General features: G+C 40.1%; 1 protein-coding gene across 5 annotated transcripts in view; it reads right to left on the reverse strand.

Moving 5' to 3' along the window:
- CALCR (calcitonin receptor) overlaps positions 1-26273 on the reverse strand; it is a 172971-nt gene that overhangs the window by 32214 nt on the left and 114484 nt on the right. For all 5 annotated transcript variants that reach the window (XM_035318719.1, XM_035318720.1, XM_035318718.1 and 2 more), the window contains 3 exons: positions 24409-24521; positions 20394-20485; positions 12470-12596 (listed from right to left, as the gene is read on the reverse strand). In XM_035318719.1, coding sequence (XP_035174610.1) covers positions 12470-12596; positions 20394-20485; positions 24409-24521 — 332 coding nt within the window. The remainder of the gene's footprint in view (positions 1-12469; positions 12597-20393; positions 20486-24408; positions 24522-26273) is intronic.

The following is a 26273-nucleotide window of genomic DNA, read 5'->3' on the forward strand; positions in this document are numbered from 1 at the left end:
GTACCTATTTTTTAGAGTAATGGCTATGCAGACAGCTCATGACTTTTAGTAATGTAATCACTTGCTATGCAGTAAGTTACAGATTACCGTTAGCAAGACATGAAGGATGTGCACGATTAGTACTTGGATCCACATCACATTAATTTTAGAATGAATCTGAAAAAGTTAACACAAATAGTTTAAGCACGGTAATGCACTGAGATGAATTATGTTAAATTTCTATTAATCATACTACAGTGAAAATTAATCTTCACTTTGGATGAGCTAAGAAATGCAGCAGGCCTGAGCTGTGGCTAAGTTCAGCAGTAGAAATATTTTCCTACAATGAAAATAGAGTGTTTTTCTTAGATCAGAGCATGTAAAACAAAATAGCTTGTTTCTGATTTGAACTGGATTCATACATGGTGTGAACAAAACATGACAAATGTAATTGCACATCTCAGCATACACTAGCCTTCGCCAGGAAAATTGCAGAGCTAGTAGGTTTTATGAAGTGTTTATTCTTACAGAAATGAGTAAAATGAAACAGCAAGATGATACAGGAGCAAATCTTCCATCACTTCCATGCTTCATAACTTTGAGTTTAAAAAAAAAGGTCTAGGTGTTTTTATCTTCTGATGAAATCAAACGTTTTGTTGGCAAGTTCTTTGAGGCAGAGGCTCTGCACTTGTGTCTCATACAATATGCAGCACAGTCAGGTCCAGGACTCAAAGAATTATCACAACACCAATACTACTACTTCTACTGCTACTTCTACTACCAGCACTCATGATGTCTCCAGAAATATCATCAACTCTTGGTCTGTGGGTGTGCAAATGACTTAAGCTACTGGTGCTTAATTCATGAGCAGGGCAGGCTGAAAGGAAATAGCTGGTCCTTTCTCCTGCAGCTCTGTAAACATGCTGCTTTAGCTGGTGTGCCTGTCTCCTCTGCAAAGGAACAGAGGAATGCTCCTCCTATAAAGAGAGTGGAGACAAACAGCATTATGCTGCACAAAATGGTGGTCAATTATGCTGCACAAGATGGTGGTCAATTATGCTGCACAAGATGGTGGCTGTGCAGCAAAGGAAAAAGGGATCCAATTATCAGGACCCCCCCTAAACCAGGTAACCAGCTCAGAAAGCAGCTCCTTTATGTTCTGGGAGGACAGGCAAGAATAAGGTTTTTTTTGGCCAAATGCTGGCAAGGGACAGGTTCTGGCTTACTGCTATTTGTTCTCATGGCCCTGATGAACACAAATGTTCAAGAAAGTTCTTCATAGATCTGTAGCACCTTCATTGTTTATTTTCTGTCCTCATGAAAACAACCTGCAGTGGCCGTAAATAGGCCTGAATTGGCCATCTGGGCTAGCAGTCCCAAGCACAAATACAGGCTGGGGGTGTTGGTTGATGAGAAGCTTGACATGAGCCGGCAACATGCTCTTGCAGCCCTGAAAGCCAACCATATCCTGGGCTGCATCAAAAGCAGAGTGATCAGCAGGGCAAGGGAGGGGATTCTCCCCGTCTCTCGTGAGACTCCACCTGGAGCACTGAGATCAGCTCTGGGGCCCCAAGCATGAGAAGGACATGGAAGTCTTAGAAGTTAACATGGAAATTATTAGTCAAGAGGAGGGCCACAAAACTGATAAGAGGGCTGGAGCACCTCTCCTGTGAAGACTGGCTGAGGGGGGCTGTTGAGCCTGGAGAAGAGAAGGCTCTGGGGAGACCTTATAGCAGCCTTCCAGTACCAAAAGGGGGCCTGCAGGAAAGCTGGGGAGGGACTGCTTGTCAGGGAGAGGAGTGACAGGCCAAGGAATGACAGCTTTAAACTAAAAGAGGGTAGGTTTTAGATTAGATAGTCTGAAGAAATTCTTCACTCAGAGGGTGGTGAGGCATTGGCACAGTCTGCCCAGAGAAGCTGTGGATGCCCCATCCCTGGAGGTGTTCAAGGCCAGGCTGGATGGGGCTTTGGGCAACCTGGTCTGGTGGGAGGTGTCCTGCCCATGGCAGGGGGTTGGAGCTGGGTTGTCTTTAAGGTCCCTTCCAACCCAAGCTTTTCTATGATTCTATGAAAATTCTATGATAAATTCTGGCTAACTGCTCAGTGGGAAAAGGGGCCAATAAGAATACGATCAGGCATATTTTCCTCTCTTGCAAATCTTGTTAAGATTTCCGTAACTCTTACAAACACCTCCGCTGCAGAATAAGGTAATGGAAGAGCTTCAGAAAGATGCTGGAACAATTTCAGAGGGAAAAAAGAAAAAAGAAATCATTCTTCTTTTACAAGAAGGAGATAGAACTGATACCTGTGATGTCTTGGGTGTTTTATTAGTGCATTATAAAGACTGTTAATATTCCAGACCTGTCAGGAGAATCCCAAAGTTCCATCTGCCTATGTAGGAATCTGCAATGGCACTGCAGTGTAATTGGCATGATATGCTCCTTGGCTACGTTAACAGCCCCGTATTGCAATGCACATATACGTACATGTCATTTCTCTGTTAGGACTCGCCCTGGTTATTGGTTGACAATTTATGGACAGAAAGCATCAGCATTAATCACCATCGCTACCCATTAGGGCAAATCAAACCCACAGACCACATAAAGGACAGAATACTGCTTTCAACAATAATAACAAAATGTAACATAAAATTAACTGCTAATTGTTTTTGAGCAGGTCTTCCTAGTAATTCAGTCAGAATAAAAATGCTAAGATTTAGCATAAGAAAGGAAACTCATACAGATTCCTGTGCATCCACATTCCTGCAATGGGTGAGGGGACCAAGGCTGGCGTGCTGGGAGGTCTGTGTTTCACACCAGTCCTTGCCAACTCTGCAGAGGCTGGCCTATGAAAAATGAGGGCAAGAAAGCCTGATGGTGTGCATAATGAAGTCTCTCTTCTCAGTTGTTCTCCATCTATTGAAATGCCCCAGGGCTGACATTTGAAAGGAATAAATTGGTAAGAATAGGCCAAATAAGGTTATTAATTTTCAACCAAGCCAACTACATGGGCCATCACTACAGTTGTGCATTTCTTTGTTAAAAGGGAAATAAGCATATTCACCCTCTCTGAAAATCAGTTAGTGAGGTTCCTCTTCACTTCTGCAAAACACCCCATTGCACAGCAGCTCTTCTCAAGGAGAGTTCATGCTGCTCACCACAGAGGCCAGACATGATTTATTCCAATTCAGTCTGAAGGCAATAAAATGCATTCTCAGACATTCTTAACTTAGCATGTTGAAGGAGTAATGCAAAGTTTGGTTATTGACCTGCCTTACACATTATTTTTGTGGCTATTAGAACACTATTCTATGAAAATGTTCTTTAATTCCCAGTATCCATATGTTACACAAATAAGCAATAAAAGGACTTTCCAAAGCAAGACAGTACTAAGTATTGTAGCTGTAAATCACCGACTATCAGAACGTCATACCATTATACAATATATCTACTATGAGTCATCTGTTAAATTGTGTTCCAGTCAGAAACCTGGCACACAGGGGCTCAGGCTAAGATTAATGTTTTAATATACTTTTAAACCATTTACAGAACAAAATGTACACAATTGCTCAGCGGGATCCTAGGTTTTGTGTTACAAGAAAACAAAATATGGAATTAAGCAATGAGGGATATTTTTAACAGCATCCCTGTCCATGCCTACACTCCAGAGAAGCAGCCAGCCCAGAATTAGGCATCTTGGACAGTGATTAATCCAGCCTCATCTGTGCATCTTGCTATAGTGATTGCTTTCCTGGGTCTGTAGCTTTGAATCCTGCAGGAGAGGGCTGGGCTCCCGTGGGGTCCATGTGATGCACCCAGCACTGCTGGTGCATCAGGGCTACTGGCACTGCAGCAAGCAGGGTGCAGGGCAGAGCAAAGGGCAGCCTCCTTGTGCTCGACTGGTTTTATTAGCTTGGTCTCTGAGCAGGCATTGGGGTTGTCAGAGGCAGGCAGCTTTTCAGGAAGGAATCTCAAAAAGGAACTGGACTGACAGAGGCAGTCAGGGTAACCTAAAAAACAGTAAACACTTGACCCACTGTTCATTTAGACTGGAAAGAAGTCAAAGCGCTCACAAGATCCACTGCCATCTTCTCACAGTGATGGGAGGTCATCCTCAATGAAAGGGGTAAGAGCTTGCATTATTTCAGGCACATCTCCTCCACTGTTACACCTGAGCACAAGTCACTGGACAAAGGAGGCTGGGACATGGAAGAAGTTACTACCCAAAAGTGCTCATGCAGTGCCTTGAGCTGCTTTTGCAGCCATACCCAAGCTCTGTCTGCTCTGGACATGCTGTTGTCACAGCCTGAGCCACTACAGTTTCATGTTGCATGGAGTACCTTTAGTAACCTATATAATTATGCTTAGGCTTGAGGTGTAAGATGTAGGCCTGCATTTCCTGGGGACTAGATGCATATATAAGCTCGATGACATGGCCATAACCACTCCATGATCCCATTAAATCCTCCAGAGATTTTCTAATGCTACAACTAGGATCTGTGAGATGAAGTACAGATACCTAAGTAGTCTCTCATGTAGTCAAAAGATACTGACTATGTACAGCTGATGGAGATTAGAGCAAAAATTAGCGCATCCTAAATGAGGTATCTAAAATAAGTCAGATAGATTGTGCCTTGAGTATGCTTATGTCTACCTTTGGCTAAAAGGAGCATGGGGTGAGTAGCTCAGCTGTACACGTCTACACTGTAGGTGTCCAAATGTAAGTAAACCATACCTGAGCTTAAACACTTATGAATGTTTAACTCTCTAGATACATTCAGACTCTGCTCCGATGTCTTTTCTGGGGTGACCTGCTGCCAGGGGTTGGTGTTGGAAATCAGTCAAGCACAACCCCGCACTGTGAAGTACTAACAGCCTTCCAGGAACTGCTACTGTTCGCTTCTCAGGGTAAAATATGCACGCCTTTCTTGCACAGCTGTTCTGAGTGAACATCATGAATTTGAGCACAAATCTATAGAAGATCCACTCATCTTGTACATACAGCCAGAAAGTGCTTTGCTATGACAAGCTCCAATGAAAACCCTGGTGGCTGCTCAAAGGCCCCTGTGGCCAGACAGGAGAACTGCTGGGTCAGCTGGGGATTGCAAGGCGAGTTACTGGAGAGGTGGCTTCATGTTCTGCATACTAGACTAGTCTTGTGAGCTCAGTGGAGCTGCTAAACATGCAGCACGTTAGGAAGGATTTCCTGGGAAACAACAGCAGGAAATCTAACAAAAAGTGTTACACAGCAAGACTGGGCATGCAGAGATTTTGCTGATGTTAGCAAAGGTTTTTCCGGGGGTGCTCCCTTCTCACTGCAACAGTGGCTGCACCTTCAGGGTCTGCAGACAGTGCAGGTGTGTAAAGACGTGGCAGACTGACAGGTTAAATCAGACTTTTCAGAGGGACATTTAAATCTGCAGTTTGGTCTCCATCCATGCTGAGCGTATGGGTCTTCCTTACCTAAGCAGAAAAGATGCAGCCCAAAGACATGGTAACAAGCCCCAGCATCTGATGCCTTCAGCTTCAGGACCATGATGGATTTTGCAGTACAAGTTCCTTTCTGGAGTCATATTTCTGGAGGAAATATCATTCAACCTTCTAAATGAGTGGTGATGTGTAGGGAAAACACTGCAGAAATACCATCCAAAGGGCCTGAAGTAGTCTGGGTTATTTTGACATGAAATACCTTGGGGCTGGGATACCTGAAAGCTATCATCCCTTCCGTCATGATGCCGTAACAGTTTTGATACCTGAGCCTATGAGCCTACTAAAAGATTCTGCTTTAAAAGAAGGGAAAGCAACTGCAGTGTAGACAGAATAATCATTGAGGAAAGCAAGATGAGGAAATCTGTCCCAAAATAAATACTTATTCTTAGTCTCTTAAACCTTTTTTTTTTTTTTTTTTTTTTTTTTCCCTTCCTGATGCCAGCTGTTTATTTGATGGTGCTTTCCCATTGAGAAAGCAACCATAATAACTTTATTGAGAAAGCTCAGATCCTTCTCAGAGCTGGTGACTGGCTGACTTCTTTTCAGTCCAGATATAGTTGTTCCATACAAACCACAAGTGTTCTTCACAGAAGTGTCATTTCTGAATGCTGTGAATATCCTTTAATCATCCGTACTTCATATTCTGGGCATGGCATGGTACATCCCATCAGTGAATCTGACACCACCAGGATTACACGGTACTTTGTTTCCTCCATTACTCTGGGAGTTTTGAGCATATAAACAAGAATATAAAGACCTTGGGAAAAAATGATGGGAATTACTGCTCTGTTTCATGCCATTTAGACCCTGACAGCTCTGTCTTAAAATGAATGCAGATATTATTCCAGCCTGAAAATTTGTCAGATTTCTTTGAATATTGGCTGCTTCTGAATTCACAACACCCCTTACTCTGCATTAATCTAATTGAACTTCATGGAGGGGAGAAAATTTGATCTTTCTGAGGTTGGAAGAAGAAATTCAGATTTACATTTGAATTACCGCAGCGTTATGCCAGTACTACTCATCCTCTTGAAGGTGAATATGCATTCCTGAACCAAAGCCACAGCCATTCTCTGCTTCTGAGGAGGGTCACTCTCCCTTGGAGGAAACCTGGCTTTGCTCACAGCCACAGGACAGCAGCAGTCCTCTGCTGGAGCTGGAGAGCAGGAGATCCTGTCCCTGCACATCCTGCACAGTACTGCTCCATTTTCCTCACCGCTGTGTCTTAGCAGGGCTGGGCAGGATTGGCAAGGGAGAGACAGTGAATGCTGTTAGGATACAAAGGATTAAACCCTGAGAAATGCTGATACTAGAGAAATGCAATGGGATGGTTGCCTCTTGAGGGACAGTGATAGTGAATGATGCCACTGTAGATACATGCACATCAGGGACTGTGCTTGTCTGCACCTCTCATGGGGTCAGCCACCGCACTGATGAACCTCAGAAATGTGACATGGTGCTTTGTAGTACAATTTGGAAATGCTCCTTAGCTCCTAATCTCCCCCTCTTTCTACTGATTTCCTATGTCATTACCCATGGCATCCTTTTTGTTTTTATATATATATATATAAAGATGTTAAGGACTATACTGGTTCCTGTTTCAAAAGATAGTTTGTGACTCTCGTATCTATGGTAAAGCATTTACTATGTCAGGAAAGACCTTGTACCAGTCGAATACCTGCTTTTCTTTACTTTCCTGGCAAAAGCTAATTACAAGACAGGCAGCTGTCACTGGGGAAATGGGCGGGATGGGATACCTGAATTCTGAATGCACCAACCCCTGCTTGGGTGCTGGGGTTGGTACATGTACCAGCTCAGGCAAAGGGAAACGGATGGGATTTGGGTATTTATTTTAAATGTCAAAAAAAAAAAAAAAATATTTTGGGGCAACTCTAGAGCCCTAAATACAGCCTCAGTCCTCTGCTTGTAATTGATGGATTAAAGCATTTGGTTCACTTGCCCACACAGGCACTTGTGCTCACTTGGGAGCAGAACAAAAGGAACCATAATTTCATCACTGAATACAGCTTGGTGAGACACACAGTCAGTGGAAACCCTTTGAGTTCAACAGAGCTTGCAACAGGCATAACTGAAGCCTAACTGTGTCCCTCTTTGACTTACACAAAAGCAAGTCATACATTTTATTCTCCCCAGGCCAACCTTGCTGAGCCAGTTTGTACTAGTGAAGTTAATACACAAATATAATTTGCAAATGCACAAACTCTGTACAAATTTGTACAAATTCACATATAACTTCACATGTAGCCTTCATTAGATGAAAGACTCCTAGCGAAGATAACCACAGCTTTCACAAGTACACTGACCCTCTCCTAGTGCAGAAGATACACTAGAAGACTCAGGAGACATGACTGCTAGGCTCTGGTCGGTAACTCTCTGCTACCAGTTTGGTCTTTGTTCCCTTTTGTATGTATACAATACTCTAGAATTGCTTTCAGTCATCTCTCTGGGGCTACACTAGCTGCAGAGGCCCCTGTAAGCAATCTACCTAGAAACAGAATGGAGAAAAAGATGTACTAAGATGAAAGCCTCTGGAGATGCTTTGAGGGTGACTGGAAAGCTCTGGAAATAGTTACTGCAATGAAGAATCAATTTAATTTAACAAGAATGAAACCTCCTGAAGCTCTACCACAAACATAGCACGTGAAACAGCTCAGAGGATCAAAGTGCCCTTTTCCTTTGTGGAGCTCTATCCTGATGTTTCCTTTGGGGACTGCTGGGACTACTGAGGCAAACACAAGCCACACAGACCAGCATTCTTCCATTTATCTTCCTTGGTATCAGCCATGGACTTCCCATTTAAGAAACACACATTTAAAAAGCCCCAAGGCTCTGCCAGTCTACATCAGAAAGAATTGAAAACAAGAACAAAATGTGTCTGTAATACTGAGGAAGATAACACTTCTGTAGTACAAAGACCTAAAATTAACACTGTTCCTGAAATGCTGTGAATCTCCTTTGTCTTCTTGGCTCTCATTCCCTGCTTATTCCTTTGAGAATAGGGAAAGTCAACAGTGTTGAAACCCCATAAATCACAGTAACTACATTTATACACTTCATCTTTCCACACAACTCAGTTTTTTATTTCCACAGTTTTACCCTGATAGGAAGGAAAGCCTAATATGATTGGGCAGTCATAAGTTTCAGTTTCATTAGTCACTGGTGAGATTATTTGCAGTGCTTTAATATCCATGAGAATACTAATTCTTTAAAAAATTACTCCTACCGTGGTTTTGCTTTATATAGATGGAAATGCTAATGGGAAATGCTTGGAAAAGGGAAGGGACTGCATGCTGCTGGTCCTGTTAGAGGGAGGAAGAACACACTGCTTCATCAGGTAGAGTGGCAAACCAGCTCAGGATCTTTAAAGTATACCTATACAAGGAGGCAAGAACAGGCATCAGTGTTTCATACTCCATGTCCGGGGCATTTTCCACCTCAGCAAGAGTTAAGCCCACACAGGGCTCCCAGGAGCTCCCAGGAGAGCACTGCTCCTGGATGTTGACTCTGTAAAACTGCAATTGAATTTGAAACTTTCACACCACACAATGCCATTAGCAAGGGGAAAACTACTACACAAAAGATGAAGCAGCTACAGAACTGCCTGGAGAAAGAAGAGAATGGGTATTCTTTCCATTAGAAAAAAAAAAAAAAAAAAAAAAAAGAGGGATAAAAATACAATAAGATCTCTTAAAACTCTTCCTTAAGCATTTCTAAATACTGACTTGTGGCCAAACTTAATCCCATCTACAAATATATTGGTGCCAATGCAACTGATCAATAATTCAGTTTCTCATTAGCAGAGCTATCCCTCCAGTCATTAGCTGTATCTTCTTTTATCTCCATCAGTATTCAGTATTAAAATTACTAGTCTGTGGAATAAGAAAAATGACAAATACAGATCTGGTATACGAGGCTGTATTAAAAGATTAGACGGCAAGATTTTTATTTATATTTCCAGACTTTTTAATATAGAACATAATGTATTGTTCACAGATCAGCCTTCTTCAGTATGTCATTCCCCCCAAAAAAAAGAAGACACACCTTCCTATAAAATCTGTTCCAGTAACAGTATAATTAATGCAGTTGCTACTTCAGATACAAGATGCACAAAATTAGCTCACACAATGGTTTTCAATATATTTATACAAGTGTTCATGTATGTGTTCCTGTTTCTTTTTGTTCAAGTACCCCTGAACCTTTCTCTTTGCTTCTTGTACATCCATCTGAGCTCACATCTTCATTCTCTTCCATAATTTCAGATCCAGAAAAATCTGAAAGAGAGAGAATTACATAACCAGAAAGCAGGAAAAATTAGGGAAAAATCATAAAATTAAGATGTATTGAGAAAGTGGTTTGACTTACCAATTTACGTAAGTAGAATAATCATAACAATCTTTGCAGCAAAATGTATGTAAAGATGCAATACGACCTCTCCTCATGTAAATGATTCTTTAGATTGTGTCACATCTTTTGTATCTAGATCCAGGGAGAATGTGAGTGTCTTGGTGATGCAGATGACTTTCCTCTTTTCCTGTCTTTTCTCTTGGTTACTTAACAGAACCTTCTTTCTTCTTTGCAAAGGATATGGATAAGTTGATATCCTTGTAAGTATGTATTCGCTGTATTTTTTTTCCCATGACATTGCATATTTAAAATCTGTTGTGAAACTTTAGGCAGGAAAAAGAAGCAGGAGATACTGGGGTGGAAACACATTCATTATTCTGCTGAGTAATTACCATCAACTTCATCTTTGTATATGGCCATAAATAAGTGTTATCTGTGACTCTTCGAAATTCCTTCTACAGACTTCAGTATTGCTGTGTATATTTGAGGTAGGAGCCACACACACACAGGCCTTTCAAGCTCAGAAGACACACAGGAGGAAAGTGGATAAATGCAGCAAACTACAGAAAGTCACAAGTAATTGTCTTAAAAAAGCGGAGGATGTAGCAGGCACAGAAAAATACAAATTATAAAGCCTTCATTTGCCGTGTTAATCAGCTTTAAAATAAAAATGCTATGGGAATCTATCTGGTGGAATCTTTATTATTATTTTTTTTTTTCCCAACATAAATTTAAGTCTTCAAATACTCATACTGAAACTAGATGTATTTTCACCATGACAGTTCATTTTCTTTTCCCAATCATGTATTTACAAGTCCGCTAAAATAACAGAATACACTTTCTAGTCTTGCTGGTAGACACATTGGTCTGGTTTGAGCACGTTGGTTTGAACACATTAACAAGTGAGGTAAGACCAAGCAGTGAGTATACTCTCATCCCATAGCAGAACAAAAAGAGTAGACCCCAGGTCCTCTTTCCCCCAGTTTTGTATCTCACCTCTAGACAGCAATTCTCTGCTGAGCTGAACACATACAAATTGTGTTTGGAAGAAGAAAGTGCAAAATAAAGCCTTTGTTCATCAAAGCAATTAAGTATGTGGCTAGCTGAACAGCTGAGGCCAGGCTTGCTAACCCAACATCAGTGAAAGGCACTCACTTGGCTGATTTCCATCTGTTGATTTCTTTGGGATCCAGAGTGCATTGAGCAGCCTGGGCCCTCTCTGTAGCCCGGCCCATGACCTGAAAGGTGACTGCACACATCAGCCTCTGCACTGCTCTGGGGCTGCCCTGTCTCCAAAGGTAACCACTTCTGTAATCCTATAGTGCCCACTGCCATAGCAGTGGAGGTGCGGGTTTTCATCGGGTGGTGCTCAGCGCCCCATCATTTGTCCTGTGACTATGTGGCTTTAACAAAGCCTCTGAGAGCTTTTTGTTATTGACTTCACTGGGGACCAGAATTCAATCCAAAGAAGGATCTAGCTCCAAGGCACTGGATACAGATTTTTAATGAAATCTTACAGGACAGGAGTCCTTGCTGCAACCTCAGCTTTTAATTGAAACCACTTCAGATTATCTATTTCTGCTGTCAGGAAGTATCATTCTTAACCCTGAGGTAAAGATCTGCAATTTAGGTGCCCGATACTATGTGCCAGCATTGTATCTTCAAATATCAACTGTATTTTCACTTCATCTCTTGCAGAGGACATGCACAGATGATGCTATACAGTAAGGGGATACAAAGTGTGATATTTTAATTATTCTTTTGCTGTTCCATTTTTTTTTTATTTTTATTTTTAAATCTCCATATGGTCCCTGGAACTGGTGATCTTTTCTTTAGTCTATATATTTCCTGCTTTAATTAGCTTACTTAACTGGTAGCACACATCTGAGAGACACACACGTGATCAGATATCAGGTGCCAATCTTTAATTGCTTTCACAAAATTAGAAGCAGATAAATGGTTGAGCCATAACTGAACGATCTTATTAGAAGATGAGCTGATCAGTGTTGTGACATAACTTGAGAGATTCCCAGGCTCGCATTAATTTCACATCAGCCAGGGCTGCGAGCACAAAGCAGTGGCTCTGTTAGAGAGCAAGATCAGAGCTGGGTGACTGAGATCTGCCATGAATATTTATCAGCTGAGGGTTAGCTCTGTTTGTACTGCTATCTAAGGGGAAGGAACCGAGCTACCGCTCTGATTTAAGAAAAAATGCAGTGAACAGATTTTGAGGGGGGGCGGGGCGGGGGGGTGTTGAAGAAAGCCATATACCTCTCCAACCCTGCCATGTGTGCCTGTGAGAAAGGTCAGTTGGCCAGCCCAGGCATCTGTCCTTGGGGGGGCTTTGCTGGAAAATGTCAGGTAGCTGCTGATGAGAGCAGTGGGGAGCTGACACAAAACTGCATGAACAGGCAGGCTGGAGCAAGTCTGAGGCTTTTTTCTCTTGTACCAAATTCAAAGATTTTTATTGCTGGGTGAAAGATCTGAGCAAGGTTGAGTGAAATTCTCAGAATCTGGGCCCTCTGTGCCTGTTTTACCAGATGGCTATCATTAACTGGTGAATGGGTATGCTTGGTTTTGTGGCCATAATAATTTTATTTGAGGGTTAAGAGGAAAAGAAGTAATGCAGTACTTACTGGATCCCTCTTTACAAGGCCTGGGTTAGGCACAACAGCGATGAGGTGGGCAATTGTAAACACGGAGTTCAGCACGTAAGAAAAAAACAAATTCTTATGCAGCGTTATTCTTTGACAGCTGAGGCTCCTGAAAAATATGTAGCACACATTGTAAATTAGTATTTTTCCTCTGAAGTCACTATAACAAGCTCTTTCTGGCTACAGTTTCTCAAGAATGCCTTTTGGCAAGTCGTAATTGGAAAATACATGCCTTGCATTGCAGCCATAACCTCTGACAAATTTCTTTTGTTTTTGTTTTTACACCTGTTTAGTACCAAATGGTTTTTAGACCATGGTGTAGAGAGTCATCCGGCTACTTTCTCAGCCCTTGATGCCTTTTTTTATTTCATGGTAATCAAGGTATTAAGTGGTGAAGCAGAACCCTGAGAATTATTAGATGCACATGATGCAAGCAGTGAACATCAGGAATACTGCTCAATAAGTAACCGTTCCCTGGAGACTTGATTTCCTAAATATTCAGATGAAAATTATTTGCTACTTTAGGAATTAGTGGCGAGGCAGGATGGGAACATTGTTCTTGAATCCCCTTAAATTTCAGGGGGATTTGGGACAGTATCCTGCATGTTTCAGATGCCAGCTGAGACCCAAAGCCAGAAGAGGTTGTTTTCCAGCTCAGAGGGAGCAGCAATTGGGGGTGGAGGGATTCCTGCTGTTGCGGGTAGCAGAATTTCACAAGTTCACAGAATTCTTGTGCAACCAAGTTGTGACTGCACTTTCAGACTTGAACCCTCTTGCCTTTCTAATTCCTACCCAAATCCTCATGCCAGCTCCTCGGCTACCCCTGAGCAGAGAACAACGCCTCTGCAGCACTCCACGCCCGGGAGCTCAGCCCAGGTCTGGCAGGAGGTGATTGCAGAAAGGCAGTCGTGGAGTTGTTAGATAATGCTGTGATGTCTGCCTTCAGTGATCACTGAGAATAAGCAGGCAAAACCTGTAGGTAAAAGAACAGCTAAGAAGAGTAAATATCGCTTCTCAGTGAGGCAAGCCTCACCGTCGGCGCTAGCAGTCATTCTTTTATGGTCTGGAGCTCTACGCTGGCTGTGACTTTCAGCTGCTCTGTGTGTGGAGGATAATGCAGATTGCACTTTTTCTAAAATTGGAGAGCTAATCTAACCAACTGAACTCCTTTCTGCTTGTCTCTTTATTTTTTTCTTTATTCTTTTTTTTTTTTTTTTTTTTCATTTTCTTTTTCTTTTTTTTCTCCTTAGTCACCTTCCATTTATCCTTACTTCTCTTAGCACTTTTTCTTTTTCTGAGTCACAGGATGGAATTCTTCCTTTAGCCTGAGATTCTCTTCCTGGCTATGGTCATCATCATCCTGCAATGCTCATCAATGTTGTCATTTTCCTTATTCACCAAGAACCCCTTTGTTTCAGGATGTCCAGGAGATGGAGGCTCCTGGGGCTAAGAGGAAGAGTATCTCTTTGCATTTCCCCTGATTTTATATTCCTTCAGCATCATTTACTGTGAACTGTCGAGCACAAGATAAGGGGCTAGGTGCACCTTTAGTTTGACCAACTGTAGGACAGGCTGTTGGATGAAACAGATTGTTCTTTGGACTGACCTTTCCTACAGTGTGTTGTTGTGCTTTTTCCACCTGTATTTGCCCTCACCACAAATCTAGCCTAATTTTCCTTTTCTGCTTCTTGGCTCTGGTAGTATTTGTCTATTCCTGGTTCCTCCTTTCTTCTCATTCTCCATCACCACATTTTATCTACACTACTGGTGCCACTTGTCTTGAGACACTACAATGTACACTTTACCCTCTCTCTTTCTCTCTCAGTCCTGGTAACACCCAACCTGTCCTCAGTAAAATAAAATTTCCCTATCATTTAGAGCAGCAGCTCCTGGCCACAAAGTTGCAGACCCTTGTCTGTCCAGCTGCCACTCTGTGTGGCCACTGGTACACAGGGACAGTCTTTTGTAGTAATTTCTGCCATGTACATGGGCCTTCACTCCCATTCCTGTAATTTCTCACTGTTCCTCTTGGCTTTTCCCAGTCTTACTCCTCTATGAAAATTGGACTGTCCTTCCATGCACATGCCTTCATCTGTTGTCTAAGCTCCTTTCCCTGCCTGCTTTCCTCTCCTAGCTTTACTCCTACACTGTCCTCATCCTTTCCTCACAGTCTCCCCCACTTTTCTTCCTTTCATATTAATGATCCATCTGAACCCTAACCTCACTTTTTTATTTGACTCTTAGTATTCTCCATCAAAATGGCAACAGCACCCTCCTGACTTGGTTTGCACTGAGAGGAGAACTCCCTTTGCTCTGTCCTGCCTGCTCCAGGGTTTTTCCTCTCCAGCTGACTTGTTTCCTCCTGAACCATGCTTGCCACTCATTTGCCCTTCCTGGTCCATCGGCTGTTCTCAGTCTCATCTTCCTGATATATTTGGTTGCTGATTTTCTCCCTGCTTTATTTTGATCTTGTCTTTTTCCTCCCTTCAAAGTCCATCCTGCCAGGTCCCAATGCCACCATGCCCCAATACTTCTGCTTCTGTTCTGCCTGTGCAATTTTCTGTATGTCTGCAGTGAGCCTGAATTCTGCGTACGAAATCGTTCTCTTTTCCCTCATTTTCGCCATCCCCTAGGCTTTTTTAATCTCTTATCTTCTGCCCAAATGATCTGTTCACTTAGTTTTATTTCTCAGTCCCTCTTTTTCCTCTACCTTTCTTTCTCTGCACAGGATTGCACTTCCCCTTCCCCCCATCTCTCCCCCCACCCCCCCAGCACACCCCCCCAGAATTGTAAATCAGTTGCAAATATGGGATACCCTACATTCACTCTCATTTTCTATACTTCCCATTTACTTCTATAAGCCCATCTCATCCAGTGCCCTTCAAAACATCAGTCTTCTCTTTAACATCTCTCTCTTTTCTCAGCTCCTCCCCTTACAAAGGAAAATTTGTCTTTTCTAATTTTCAGCTGCACCAGTGGTCCAATTTGTCTTACCAGTTGTAGAGGGTAACTACCCTCTATAATTCTATCTGCTTTCTCCTATTCATGTCTTATCTCATTGGAAAACAAAAACAAAAACCAAACCAAACCAAACCAAAACAACAACAACAACAACAACAACAACAACAATTCCTGTCTGGAAATCATCTTTTTCAGTTCCAGTCTTCCCCATCTATCCATCTTGTCCATAAAACTGCTCTCAGCAAAGTTTGTAATATTGGTAATATTATCTTCCTATTAAAACCAAGCTCATCCTCTCTGCTGGTTTTGACAATCATCTGTAAGATTCTTCTCTGACCTCTCTTAGCTCAGGCTTTCAGTATCCCCTTCAGTTTTACATGTTTTTCCTGAGTTTCACTTTTCTCCAGTTTTTCCTACCTACACACAGACGCCCTTATTTTGAGTTCCTGTCTCCACTTCTCTATTGCATTTATGATATTGACCTCCAAGGGCTTTTGACATTATTTTCTTTATAGATCTGCTCTGTGAATCTGTCGTCAGTTCTCATTCATGAATATTGAGAACACTGATTTTCACCCCCAGCCAGTTATTTTCCATCTCCTAGACATATGTTTAGATTTCAAACAATTATTTTCATGCTTTCTACTATGTTCTGCCTGGGGTAAAACTCCCAGCAAACTACTACAAATTATTCTTCCATACATTATTTTTCTTCAACTTCATTTAAAAGCCACAGCAAGAATTAAAACTGCAAGTACCTTCACAACACATCATCTATTGTTCTGGCAAATCTAAGCTTACTGTTCTCCCAAACTATCTTTAGAAAAATGCATTTATTTTAATAATTCAATTGGAAGTGATTTGGAGCAAGAGTCCCTTTTTGCTTTTGCATTTTATCATACAAGATAACAGGATGTCAGTCTGCAACTATAAAAATATTGCAACACTGTTATGATACATGTGACTGTTAGGCAATCCACTTCATGAACACTCTGTCCCCTGTTATAACGGAGTAGTGCTTAGCAATGCTCATCACTACTGATTCAGTATTCCCTTTCAAAATTACTGCAACATCTGTGGTGCCAGATCATTATGACTCTAGGTACCCTGAACTGAAACAAAAATAAATTTCTGCCAGGAAAGACTTATATCTGGGAAGAATTTTCTCTCACATTTTGAAACAGCAACCTCTGCAAGCTATTCATTGCTACCTCTGTATTCAAAGACTACTGTACAGCTCTGAAACCATCTCTTGCTATTTGATCAACCATCTGATTGGCAGCTTGCCTTCTACTGAAGGTCAAATAATCTATCACTGCCATATCCAGATGAGAGAAAATACGTGAAGGTAACAAGAAACCTGCTCCCGTGCAGTTTTACTCTCCCTTTCTTATGATCTTAGTTTGGTTTCCTCTCTATCCTCCCATTTTGCAGTGCTTTGTTTTAATTCCCTTTTCTACTTCTTCCTGTAATCTTTGTGTCATGGATTAGTCATTAAAAGCAAAGGATAAGTAGGAGGAGGAGGAGAGGAGGTGTGCTGCTGTCAGGAAGGCAAGATGAGTCTTTGAGCATGGCTTGGGAATGGTCAGGATTGAGCCCATGACTCAGAGCTTAGAGTGAATCAGCATGACCTTGCTTTGCTCACTGCAAGGTCTCTGAAAAATGGAATCACCTGTTTCGACCATTTTGGGCAGCCGTTTAAGCCAGACCCTGTCCTTACTGCCCCAAACAACTCTGAAACCTGGGTAAAAGATTTCCAGTCAGATTTATATTATTATTATCATTATTATTATTATTATTCCCAGTTTTCTCAAAGCATTACTGTGGTTGTGGTTTTGTGCTCTGTATCTTAGATGGGAAGGGAATTTGCCCATTCATTAGGCAGTGACTAGCTATCTATATTTCCCATTGACACACATTATCATAGACAGTCATCAAAGTGCTCCTCTGGAAATTAGCAGAATACATAACCTGTATTTTTGATTCACCTCCTTGAGCTTGTAGTCTTACAGACTCTTCTTATAGCCTATACAAAGTCAAGCCATTGCATTTTCCTATTTTTCACAGGCCTCTCAATTTACTAAGCATACCCTTTTCCTGCATGTATGGACACCCTCATCTATGGTGTACCTTTTCAGGGACCAGTAGCAGATGAAGTAACCAGGTATAGGATTTGCATTACACTACTAAGACAATGACTCTTAGAAAGCAAATAACCCAAACATATCCATATATCTATGAATCCAACCAAGATATAAAAAACAATCCTACCATGCTTCTGCAGTGACCCAGCCAGTAAAATTATTTGGAGTTTGATTTAATTTGTTCAGAATATCCAGGTCCCCTTGACCCCTGATTTGTGGCTTTTCACCGGGCATCTCAACCTCTCTTCTGAAAATATCCTCCTTCAGTATTTGCTGGTTTTGTACCCTCTCTCATTAAACTTTTTCTCTTCTGTCTCAAGCCATTGTTTTCTGTTTCACTTATTCCCTCTTTGTGTTTTCATGTGTATGTACCATTTCTTTACTATCTCAAAGAGGAAATAAGTCCTCTGCAAAAAGATGCAAAAGATCGAGATGTATTTGGCACCATAAAGCTTTAACAATTGGCCTGTTTAGAGATACATTTCCCAGATTTGCACCTGGATCCATCATAATACAAATGCAATGAAGATTTCAAAAGACAGCCATGGTAAATATAGATCAAAGTTGGGAGCAGAAATAGGCTAAGGTCCCTCATGTAAGATTTAGGTTAAATAATACAGGAACTATTTTGCTACAATTGAAAGCAATTACAATTAAATTACAATTTAAGCACTGTAACAGGTATCTTGTGGAGCACCTTTCATTGCACATTTTTAAAGCCAGACAACCATCCTTTGTGCTCTAGATGTAGGGGTTCTGCAAGGGGTTTTTTTATCCCCAAATTTCTGCTATTACTATGCACATGTAAACTGGAATTTTGTGTTTGCTCTGTGATAATGATTCTACAAATCTTCATATATGTATTTGTGGCCAAAAGCAGAAGTTCAGCTAATGAAACTGATGATAACTCACAATCCAGCATTTAAAGTTTTTCATATTGTATTTCACTTATGCAGCAACACATTAAATCTACCAATTCCAAGACATTTAACAAATGCCAGTTGATCTAGACATATAAAAACTCTGCACATCAAGACATATAAAAACTCTGCACTACAAGAGTGAGAGGAAATTTTTTTAACTAAATGGTCATAAAACAATATGCGCTAGATGTATTTCATAATGATGACTTGGCTTTACTGGTGTCAAGAAGTTGAATGATTACTGAAATACCCTTTGTTTTTAGTTAAGGCTACAAGATAAAGGAATAGGAAAAAAAAAGCCAATTCTTCCTTTTACAGACTTGAAAATTTCAATATGTGAAAAACTGCTTTGCAAAATAAAGATTCAACGGAGAATGTATCCTCTTTTTGAAAACAAGGCATATATAGATTCATGATTTGGCATGAGTGGGAAGGTGTCAATTTAGATTCTGCTCATAATTCACAGTTACTGTTTTCATCACTAAGATCTGAAAAAAAAAATGTATTGGGTGTATTTATTATATTTGAGTTCCAAGCTGACAGATTTGAGACTTTTTTTTGTTTTTGTTTTCATTTTTTAGAAACATCAACCAAATAAAAACAAATAATAAATTATGGCCTGTATACAAAACTCATGCTCTTTATATGCCTGCTGGGAAGATGATAAAGTATCTTTAGAAGTATTCTACACTTTTGGATCGCAAATATATGTCATTCTATTGCACCAAAGTATTTGTGAATGGACATCGCAGTCCCATTTTCTGGAAGTCTGGAGTTTACAGTAATGTTACAGTAAAGTAATGACATACCTCAAAAAGTTTGCTTAAAAGCTAGGGAAGAATATACCTTATGCATGTCATCGTAGCTCTGAATGCACAGCACTTCATGGCCTTGTCCAGTGATTATTCTCTAGTATTTTCCCCACAGTAGTCTCCCAGTGCCATCTAACATACACGTGTTTACAGCGACTGGCATTGAGCAATCCTCTTTAGCTAGAGTATGGTTTAGCTTTGACTAGATACTTCAACATTTCACGTGATTTGAAAATAAAGAAACAATTGGAGACTTTAATCTGCTACAAATGTGGTGCCTTTGGTGTCTTCCAGTGTGCCTACCATTTCCCTGTGCTGAAAACAGATAGCCCCTCATTACTGATAGTGACTGAAGCTGTGATTACATGTCTGAGGGCAAATCTGAGCTCCCTCCACTACTTCACTGATATAATAAATAGTGTGCAGACAGGTTCACTAAATGACAAGACTGAAATGCTTGAGTTCCCATACAGTAGTTGCAATAGTTTCAGTGAATATCAGTTTAGTCTCCTTTAAAGTTCTGATTTAGCAAATTACTGTTTGCCCTTTGATGACAATGAGAGGCTACACACTAGTACCAAATTCATCCTTAGTGATGAGTCCTTGTAATCACTTGCCCAAGTCAACAGATCAGTCCTTCAGCAACAGATGAGGGTATTCCTGTCCTTTGGAAGCTGGGGGCTTCAAGCTACTGCTCTGTGCAGTCACTGCAACTTCCAGGGGCTGGGCTGGATATGCCCTCCAAGGAACATTTGGCAAATGGTAAATGAAGGGCCTTACTACATCCACAGTTGCACCATTTCCCTTGCACTTCTACACAATTCTTGATAAATCGAACATCATGATTTTGGCTACATATCACTGGGAGACGTCACAGTGGTGAGAGAACACTGTTCTGAGTTTTTTTATTTTTTTATTTTTATTTTTATTTTTTCTATTTTTTTTTAAATCAGGATTATATAAAAAAGCCACTCAGAAGAGCTGGCCATGTCCCCTTCCAAGCTGGAAGGTTACCACATGAGATCCCTCAAGAAAAGAAGAGAGAGTGTTTGTAAGAAACACTTACTTGAAATAGAAGAAAATTGCCAAGGAAATCAACAGGGATGTTATAGACAAAGCGTGGCCAACGATTGCCATATAATAAAGTATGAACGCCATCTGCAATTTAAGAAAAGAAAAGTCAGACATCAGCAACTTGCAGGCACTCATTTTTTTTTTCTTGTTGAGGAGGAATCTACAAAATCAACATCCTATTTTGTATTTCTTTTCTTTAAAAAGTTATTTTGCAATATTTTTTAATAGCAGCAATATATTATATAGTATGACTCAAGGTCTAAAGACGAGCTGAATGTTTCTTACATAAGTTGATGTGTTTCTGCTGCACTGAAGTCACTGGCAAGACCCTTGCTCACATTATCCGTCACTAACTTTCCTGAGCTCTAGGGGAGCACAGCAGACATAATACACTTGGGTTTTCAAATGCCCATGAATAGTTTCCACACCAAAAAAAAAAAAATATTAAGGAAAATACAAGTTGCCACAGGATTGGAAGAAAGGTTTTATCATCTGAAAGCTGCACTGGTATTGGGTCTGGCTTTTTGTTCAATGGATTCATTGATGACCTGGGGATGGAAGGATGCAGAGAAATCACTAAGATCCCAAATGATACTTAACTGTTCTAGATATTAGTAATGGATTCCAGAAGGGCCTCAGATAACTAAGGAAGGTGACAAGAAGATACCATGTGAACTTCAACATAGATAAAAGTAGGGATAAGCAAGCTAAACCCTGCTTAAACAATGCTAAACTCAGAACTGGCAACCAAAGTCAGGAGCAATATCTTGAAGTCATCCAGCCAGTTCTCTGAATCATTGTCTCAATCTGTAGTGACAGCCAAAGAGTAAACAAAATGTCAGCTATGATCAGGAAAGGCACTGAGGATAGAACATCATTTTGTCTCTATTTAAAACTTATATCCCACATCTCAAATGTATGATTCTGGCCTCCTCACTTTAAGAAGGACATGTCGCAGCTGGAAAACATGCAAAAAACTCAACTAAAATAACTGAGGAGGTAGAGTAGCTGTGTTATGAGAAGTGGGTTCAAATGACAGATTCTCCCTATTGGAGAGTACAATTTCAGTGACTCCTGGAGCTTATGACTAAGGTCTGTGAAGTCATGAAAGCAGTAGATGAGCTGAAAACAGTTCAGCAGCTCCAACCACATCAGAACAAGACATCCAGTGACAATTCTGGTTTTGACACTAATGTGAACCTCACCATTGGGCAACTCACTAGTCTTGCATTGCTGGAAAAACAAACAAACAAACAAAAACACAGGCAATCAGGCTTTCACTTTGACTAACATCACTGAAATCTAAGATAGGCCTATACATATTTTGTATGCCAACAGTGAAGCAAAATCACAGGACAGCGCCTTGGCTGCAGAATGCTGTGGTATTTAAATGTCATACTTTGGTCTCAGCCAAGCTCTTAAGCATCATCCAGCTGTCAGAATACTGCAGGAGGCTAATGGCATGCCAAGATCCACCAGTTCCTTTTTTTTTCTGAAAGCGCTAATATACTATCAGCCTGTCCTGAATAAAAGACTAGATAGAAGGTTCCTCTCTTGGACTGGTCTTCTATTTCATTCATTTTTATTTTTGTTATGCCAGAGTGATTTTCCTTTTTCAGTGATTAGGTGAATTTTTTAAGATCACCCTCCTCCATGAAAAGTTTGCTAGTACTAGTGCAGCATTTTGCACATTGTTTCTTTATTACTCCCTCTTAGCATCTTTTGTGTGTTTTTGGCAAAGGGAGAAGAACAAAGGGATAAGGAATGTTTCATACAACTCTTTTATTTCAGGCATACTCATTTAATATCTGGCAAGCTTCTAGTTGATTTCTGTAGTCCTAAGTTTTGCTGATGGATTTATTTTTTTTTTCCAAGTCAGCTTAAAGTTGAAGTTGAAAACAGATATAAATAAAAGTCAGAAAACAAAGTTATTCTACTTAGCACAAGTGCACATCTTCTTATCTAGCTTATTCTTCAGACATTGCACAACTTTGGAATAAGCTCCTGCTTTCAGTAACCTAAGTGATATGGTGGCCTACTTCTTATTTACAACAAAGTATCACTCACCAAGATTTATGGGAATCCATGCATATTAACTGAAAAAGCTCTAGGTCTCCTACTTTCCCTCCACAACATTGCTAATGACCACAAAACCCCAGAGAAGGCAGATAGGAGAGCAGTGATGAGACAGATTTCTGAATGCAGAGTAGTGGGAGAGGTTTTTGTGGTGTGCATGTGACATTTTTTCCATTGCATACTAAGTGGTCACTATGTGATATTAGACTGATATAATTTTAAAATGTGAATTCAATTTACAGAACTGTTCATAAATGTTTTGTTTTATTTCTGCCTCTGTAATCCATCTCCAAAGTATAGCATGTTGGTATTTTCAGTTAACTTCAAATAAGCAACTATTTTATTAACCTCTACACTCCTTGAAATGGCAACCTTTGATGTTCTTTCTGATATATAGGACTTATATTGATTAACCAAATTTTTAGTTTATGCACATTTTTTTTTTCATTCTGGGCTTAGAATACTTGAAATTGAAACATGTAATTGATCCTCCCCATCTCTCTAGAATTCTTGTCTTGAGGGAAGAGAATTTTCTGATAGAAATACCTCATACTCAGTTAAGTAAACTATCCATAAGTGCATGAAAATACTCTAGAAATGAAGCATAATCCTGGTTTTTGAAGACTTGGACTAAAGGTCATAATCCAACTTGGCATTTCTGTAAAGATAGATTCTTTCTGCATTTTCCATTATTATTATTATTATTTTGTTTCAGAAGAATCTCAAGGTCCATATAATTTTCCTTTGTGCTCTATCTGCACTTCGCTTGAATTACATTCAAAATTCTTCTTCTGGAAGGCATGGATAATAGGCAACAGAACTACATTTTTTTGCCTCCTTACATGGGCCAACATCTGGAAAAATGATATTTTTATGGTGCTTCCATTTAATGCTTCTGTGAGCTGAGATTTTTACTAATACTCTCTCTGACACATAGGTGAGCCCCATTTCACCAAGATGATTCCTCATGCTGTAAAAACTTTTAGAATTCACCTCCTGCCTAGTCCAGTAGACTTTTCCAAGGCCCTTTATGCTGGATCATTACTAAATATAACCACATACTGATTTTTGGCTGCGTAAAAAAAGATTCTCCAAGACAAACCCCAAATCAAATCACTTTCTGACTCTTTTCCTTCCACAATTCCAAATAGTCACAAATTATTCTGTCACAAAGCTGTAATCAGATTTTCCTGGAGCTCCACTCACATTTGAGAAATATGTTTATTTTCATGAGCTTCTCTAACTTCTTTTTTTAAAGCTTTCTCAGATTTCTCTCTCCTTGTTTCTTTTGGTGATTTTAGACTTTGTTCTCACTTTTCAGCTTAGCAACTCAATTTTGGAAATATTGATGCAAATGCTTAGTTTATTACTGTAAATAGTCACATTGACTTCAGTCAAACTATTAAAGTAAAATGTGTTCAGACTTGTTGGATTTTCTGGCATGATGGTACTTTCATAAATATTTGTTTTCAAAGGGAGTGAATATAGAGCGATGTTCTTTGGTTATGAAAAATAATCTTAACATATTTCAAGATTTCCAGCCCTGCAAATATGATATTTACAGCTTGGAAGAAAATCATTGGAAGAAATTTTTACAGAAATCAAAACTGAACTTTTAAAGGATCATTTTACAGCTGTTGGACAATCAGGAAAAAAATAACAGGAATTTAAAAATGCATTTGAAAAATACAGCAAAACTGATCACATGAATTGCTACTAAATTATCCAGCCTGTAGCAAACCTATATTTAGGTTTGAGAATTCATCAGATAATTTTAATACGTTAAAATCAGAAGGACATTGCTATTCAATTATTGTGCAACAAATAAAACTAAAGGATTAAGACAATCCTGACCTATTCATATGTGCCTTGCTGCTAGCCCAGCCTAAAGCCATTCCCAGACAATCACTCTGTTTTTAACTGTAGCATACCTTCAGTTTTTCAGAGGTGAAAGAGTTGCAGAGGGTGTAGTTGGACCAAGTGCGGTTGCTCTCAGGATGGCGGAACCAGTTTCCAGTTTCATCGCAATATTTTGAAGCTCTTTCTGATAATAAAGCACAATTATAGTTATCTTAGCGTGTTACACATTAAAAAACAAACAAACAAACAAACAAACAAACAAAAACACATTGAAAAGGATTAATGTTTAGAAACAAAATGCCTGTGTAATCAAATCCAAACAGTTTTCAAGTTGTGGAATTAATATACATTTTTTTTGTTTGTTTCATTTTTGTCTCTCAGAGATTTATCTGACACAAAATTTGTCATTTAGCTGTCTCCTGTTGTCTTGAATGAATGCGCTAGAGTATATATATCCAACATTCATTCAGATGCAATTATTTCTGTGTTAATAATTCATTTAAAGAGGTTATTGAAAACTGTTCAAACCTGACACTCTCAATGAAATGCTGGTATCCCTACTCAGACACTTACAGACTGAATCCTGCAGCAGGGTTTCACATATTAAGGAGAATAATTGAATAATTAGTTAAAGACAATGTGTAGTAAAAGGGTAGCAATCAGTGCATGAACTGGAGCCCAGGTGCTGGAGAAGGTGATAGCCCCGACACCAGCAGTGCATTTGTACAGACAGCTGGAAGTGTGCTGCCCAAGTTCCATGCCAGTGGTGAGCAGGAACACTGCTTATTTCCCCTTGAGGCTGCAGAGAGAGAAGCAGGCTCTCTGTTTAAATAATCTGACGTGCATTTGGCTCCTCTACATGTGTCTCTGCCCCACAGGTGGCTCTGACATCCTCGCCAACGTGCAACAGCTTCATGCTTCTTTGCACACGTCCTTTTTTTGTGATCGCAGAACCATCAGGATAGCTCGGAGGGATGTCTGGAACCACAGATGTGTGCCGTGCAGGCAACCTCCTGTCCACATTTGCATTTCTGTCTGGGAAATCCTGGACGCAGAGCCACAAACAGTCACTTCTAATCACCTGTCAAGTCTTGGACTAATTCCTCTGGCCTTCCCTCAAGCGCTGGCCACGGGGGAGTCAGTGGAAAACTTGTTTGAGTAACAAAAGTGGGAAATGGATAAAATCATAAGCTTAAATTATTTGATGTTCTCGTAGACAGTGACACAACTGTTTATTTATGAAAAGCACAGTGTTTCAAGTCTGACTTTTTGACATTCTAAAAATTCTATCTTGACAACCCTTTGTCTACTGTAGTTTTATAGATACTGGCCCTTTATATAGGTTGTCAGCATTTCCAGTTGATTTACTTTTAAAGAGCCTACTGCCATTTGAACTTACACATTTTCACTGTTTGTGTTGAACATCTGCATTTATTTTTCTTAATCAGTTCTGATAATTAATGGTTCTAGTAATTTGGAAGATTCATATTCCCTCTTTACATGCTAAGAAAAGCATTTGATCATACTGGCAAGGTAAGGATCGTACAGAACAAGCTATCTTCGTCTGACAAGAAATACACTTTGCATAGTACCATTGCAAAAAGAAGACAATCCACCAGAACACAGCATATTTTTGAAATTATTGTGAGTTTCAAATCATTGTTTTGGGGGGCCTGCTGAAAATCAATACGTGCATCAAAAATACAAAGAGGAACAGTACATGCTATCTCAGCCTTCCATCACTGCAGCTTGGAGATAATCTCAGACTGCCTGTGTAGCAATGTTCCTGTTGTACTCTTTGCCAGATATTATCTAAAGCTGGAAAAAGTTTTCAGTCATAGATAAAAGATTAATCATTACTCTACCATGGAACACAGTGTACAAATATCATGCCTACTATCCCATACACTGTGCAGAGTACGTGGCTTTTGTTAAT

This window comes from Oxyura jamaicensis, chromosome 2 (assembly GCF_011077185.1).
Source record: "Oxyura jamaicensis isolate SHBP4307 breed ruddy duck chromosome 2, BPBGC_Ojam_1.0, whole genome shotgun sequence".
NCBI classification, from domain to species: domain Eukaryota; kingdom Metazoa; phylum Chordata; class Aves; order Anseriformes; family Anatidae; genus Oxyura; species Oxyura jamaicensis.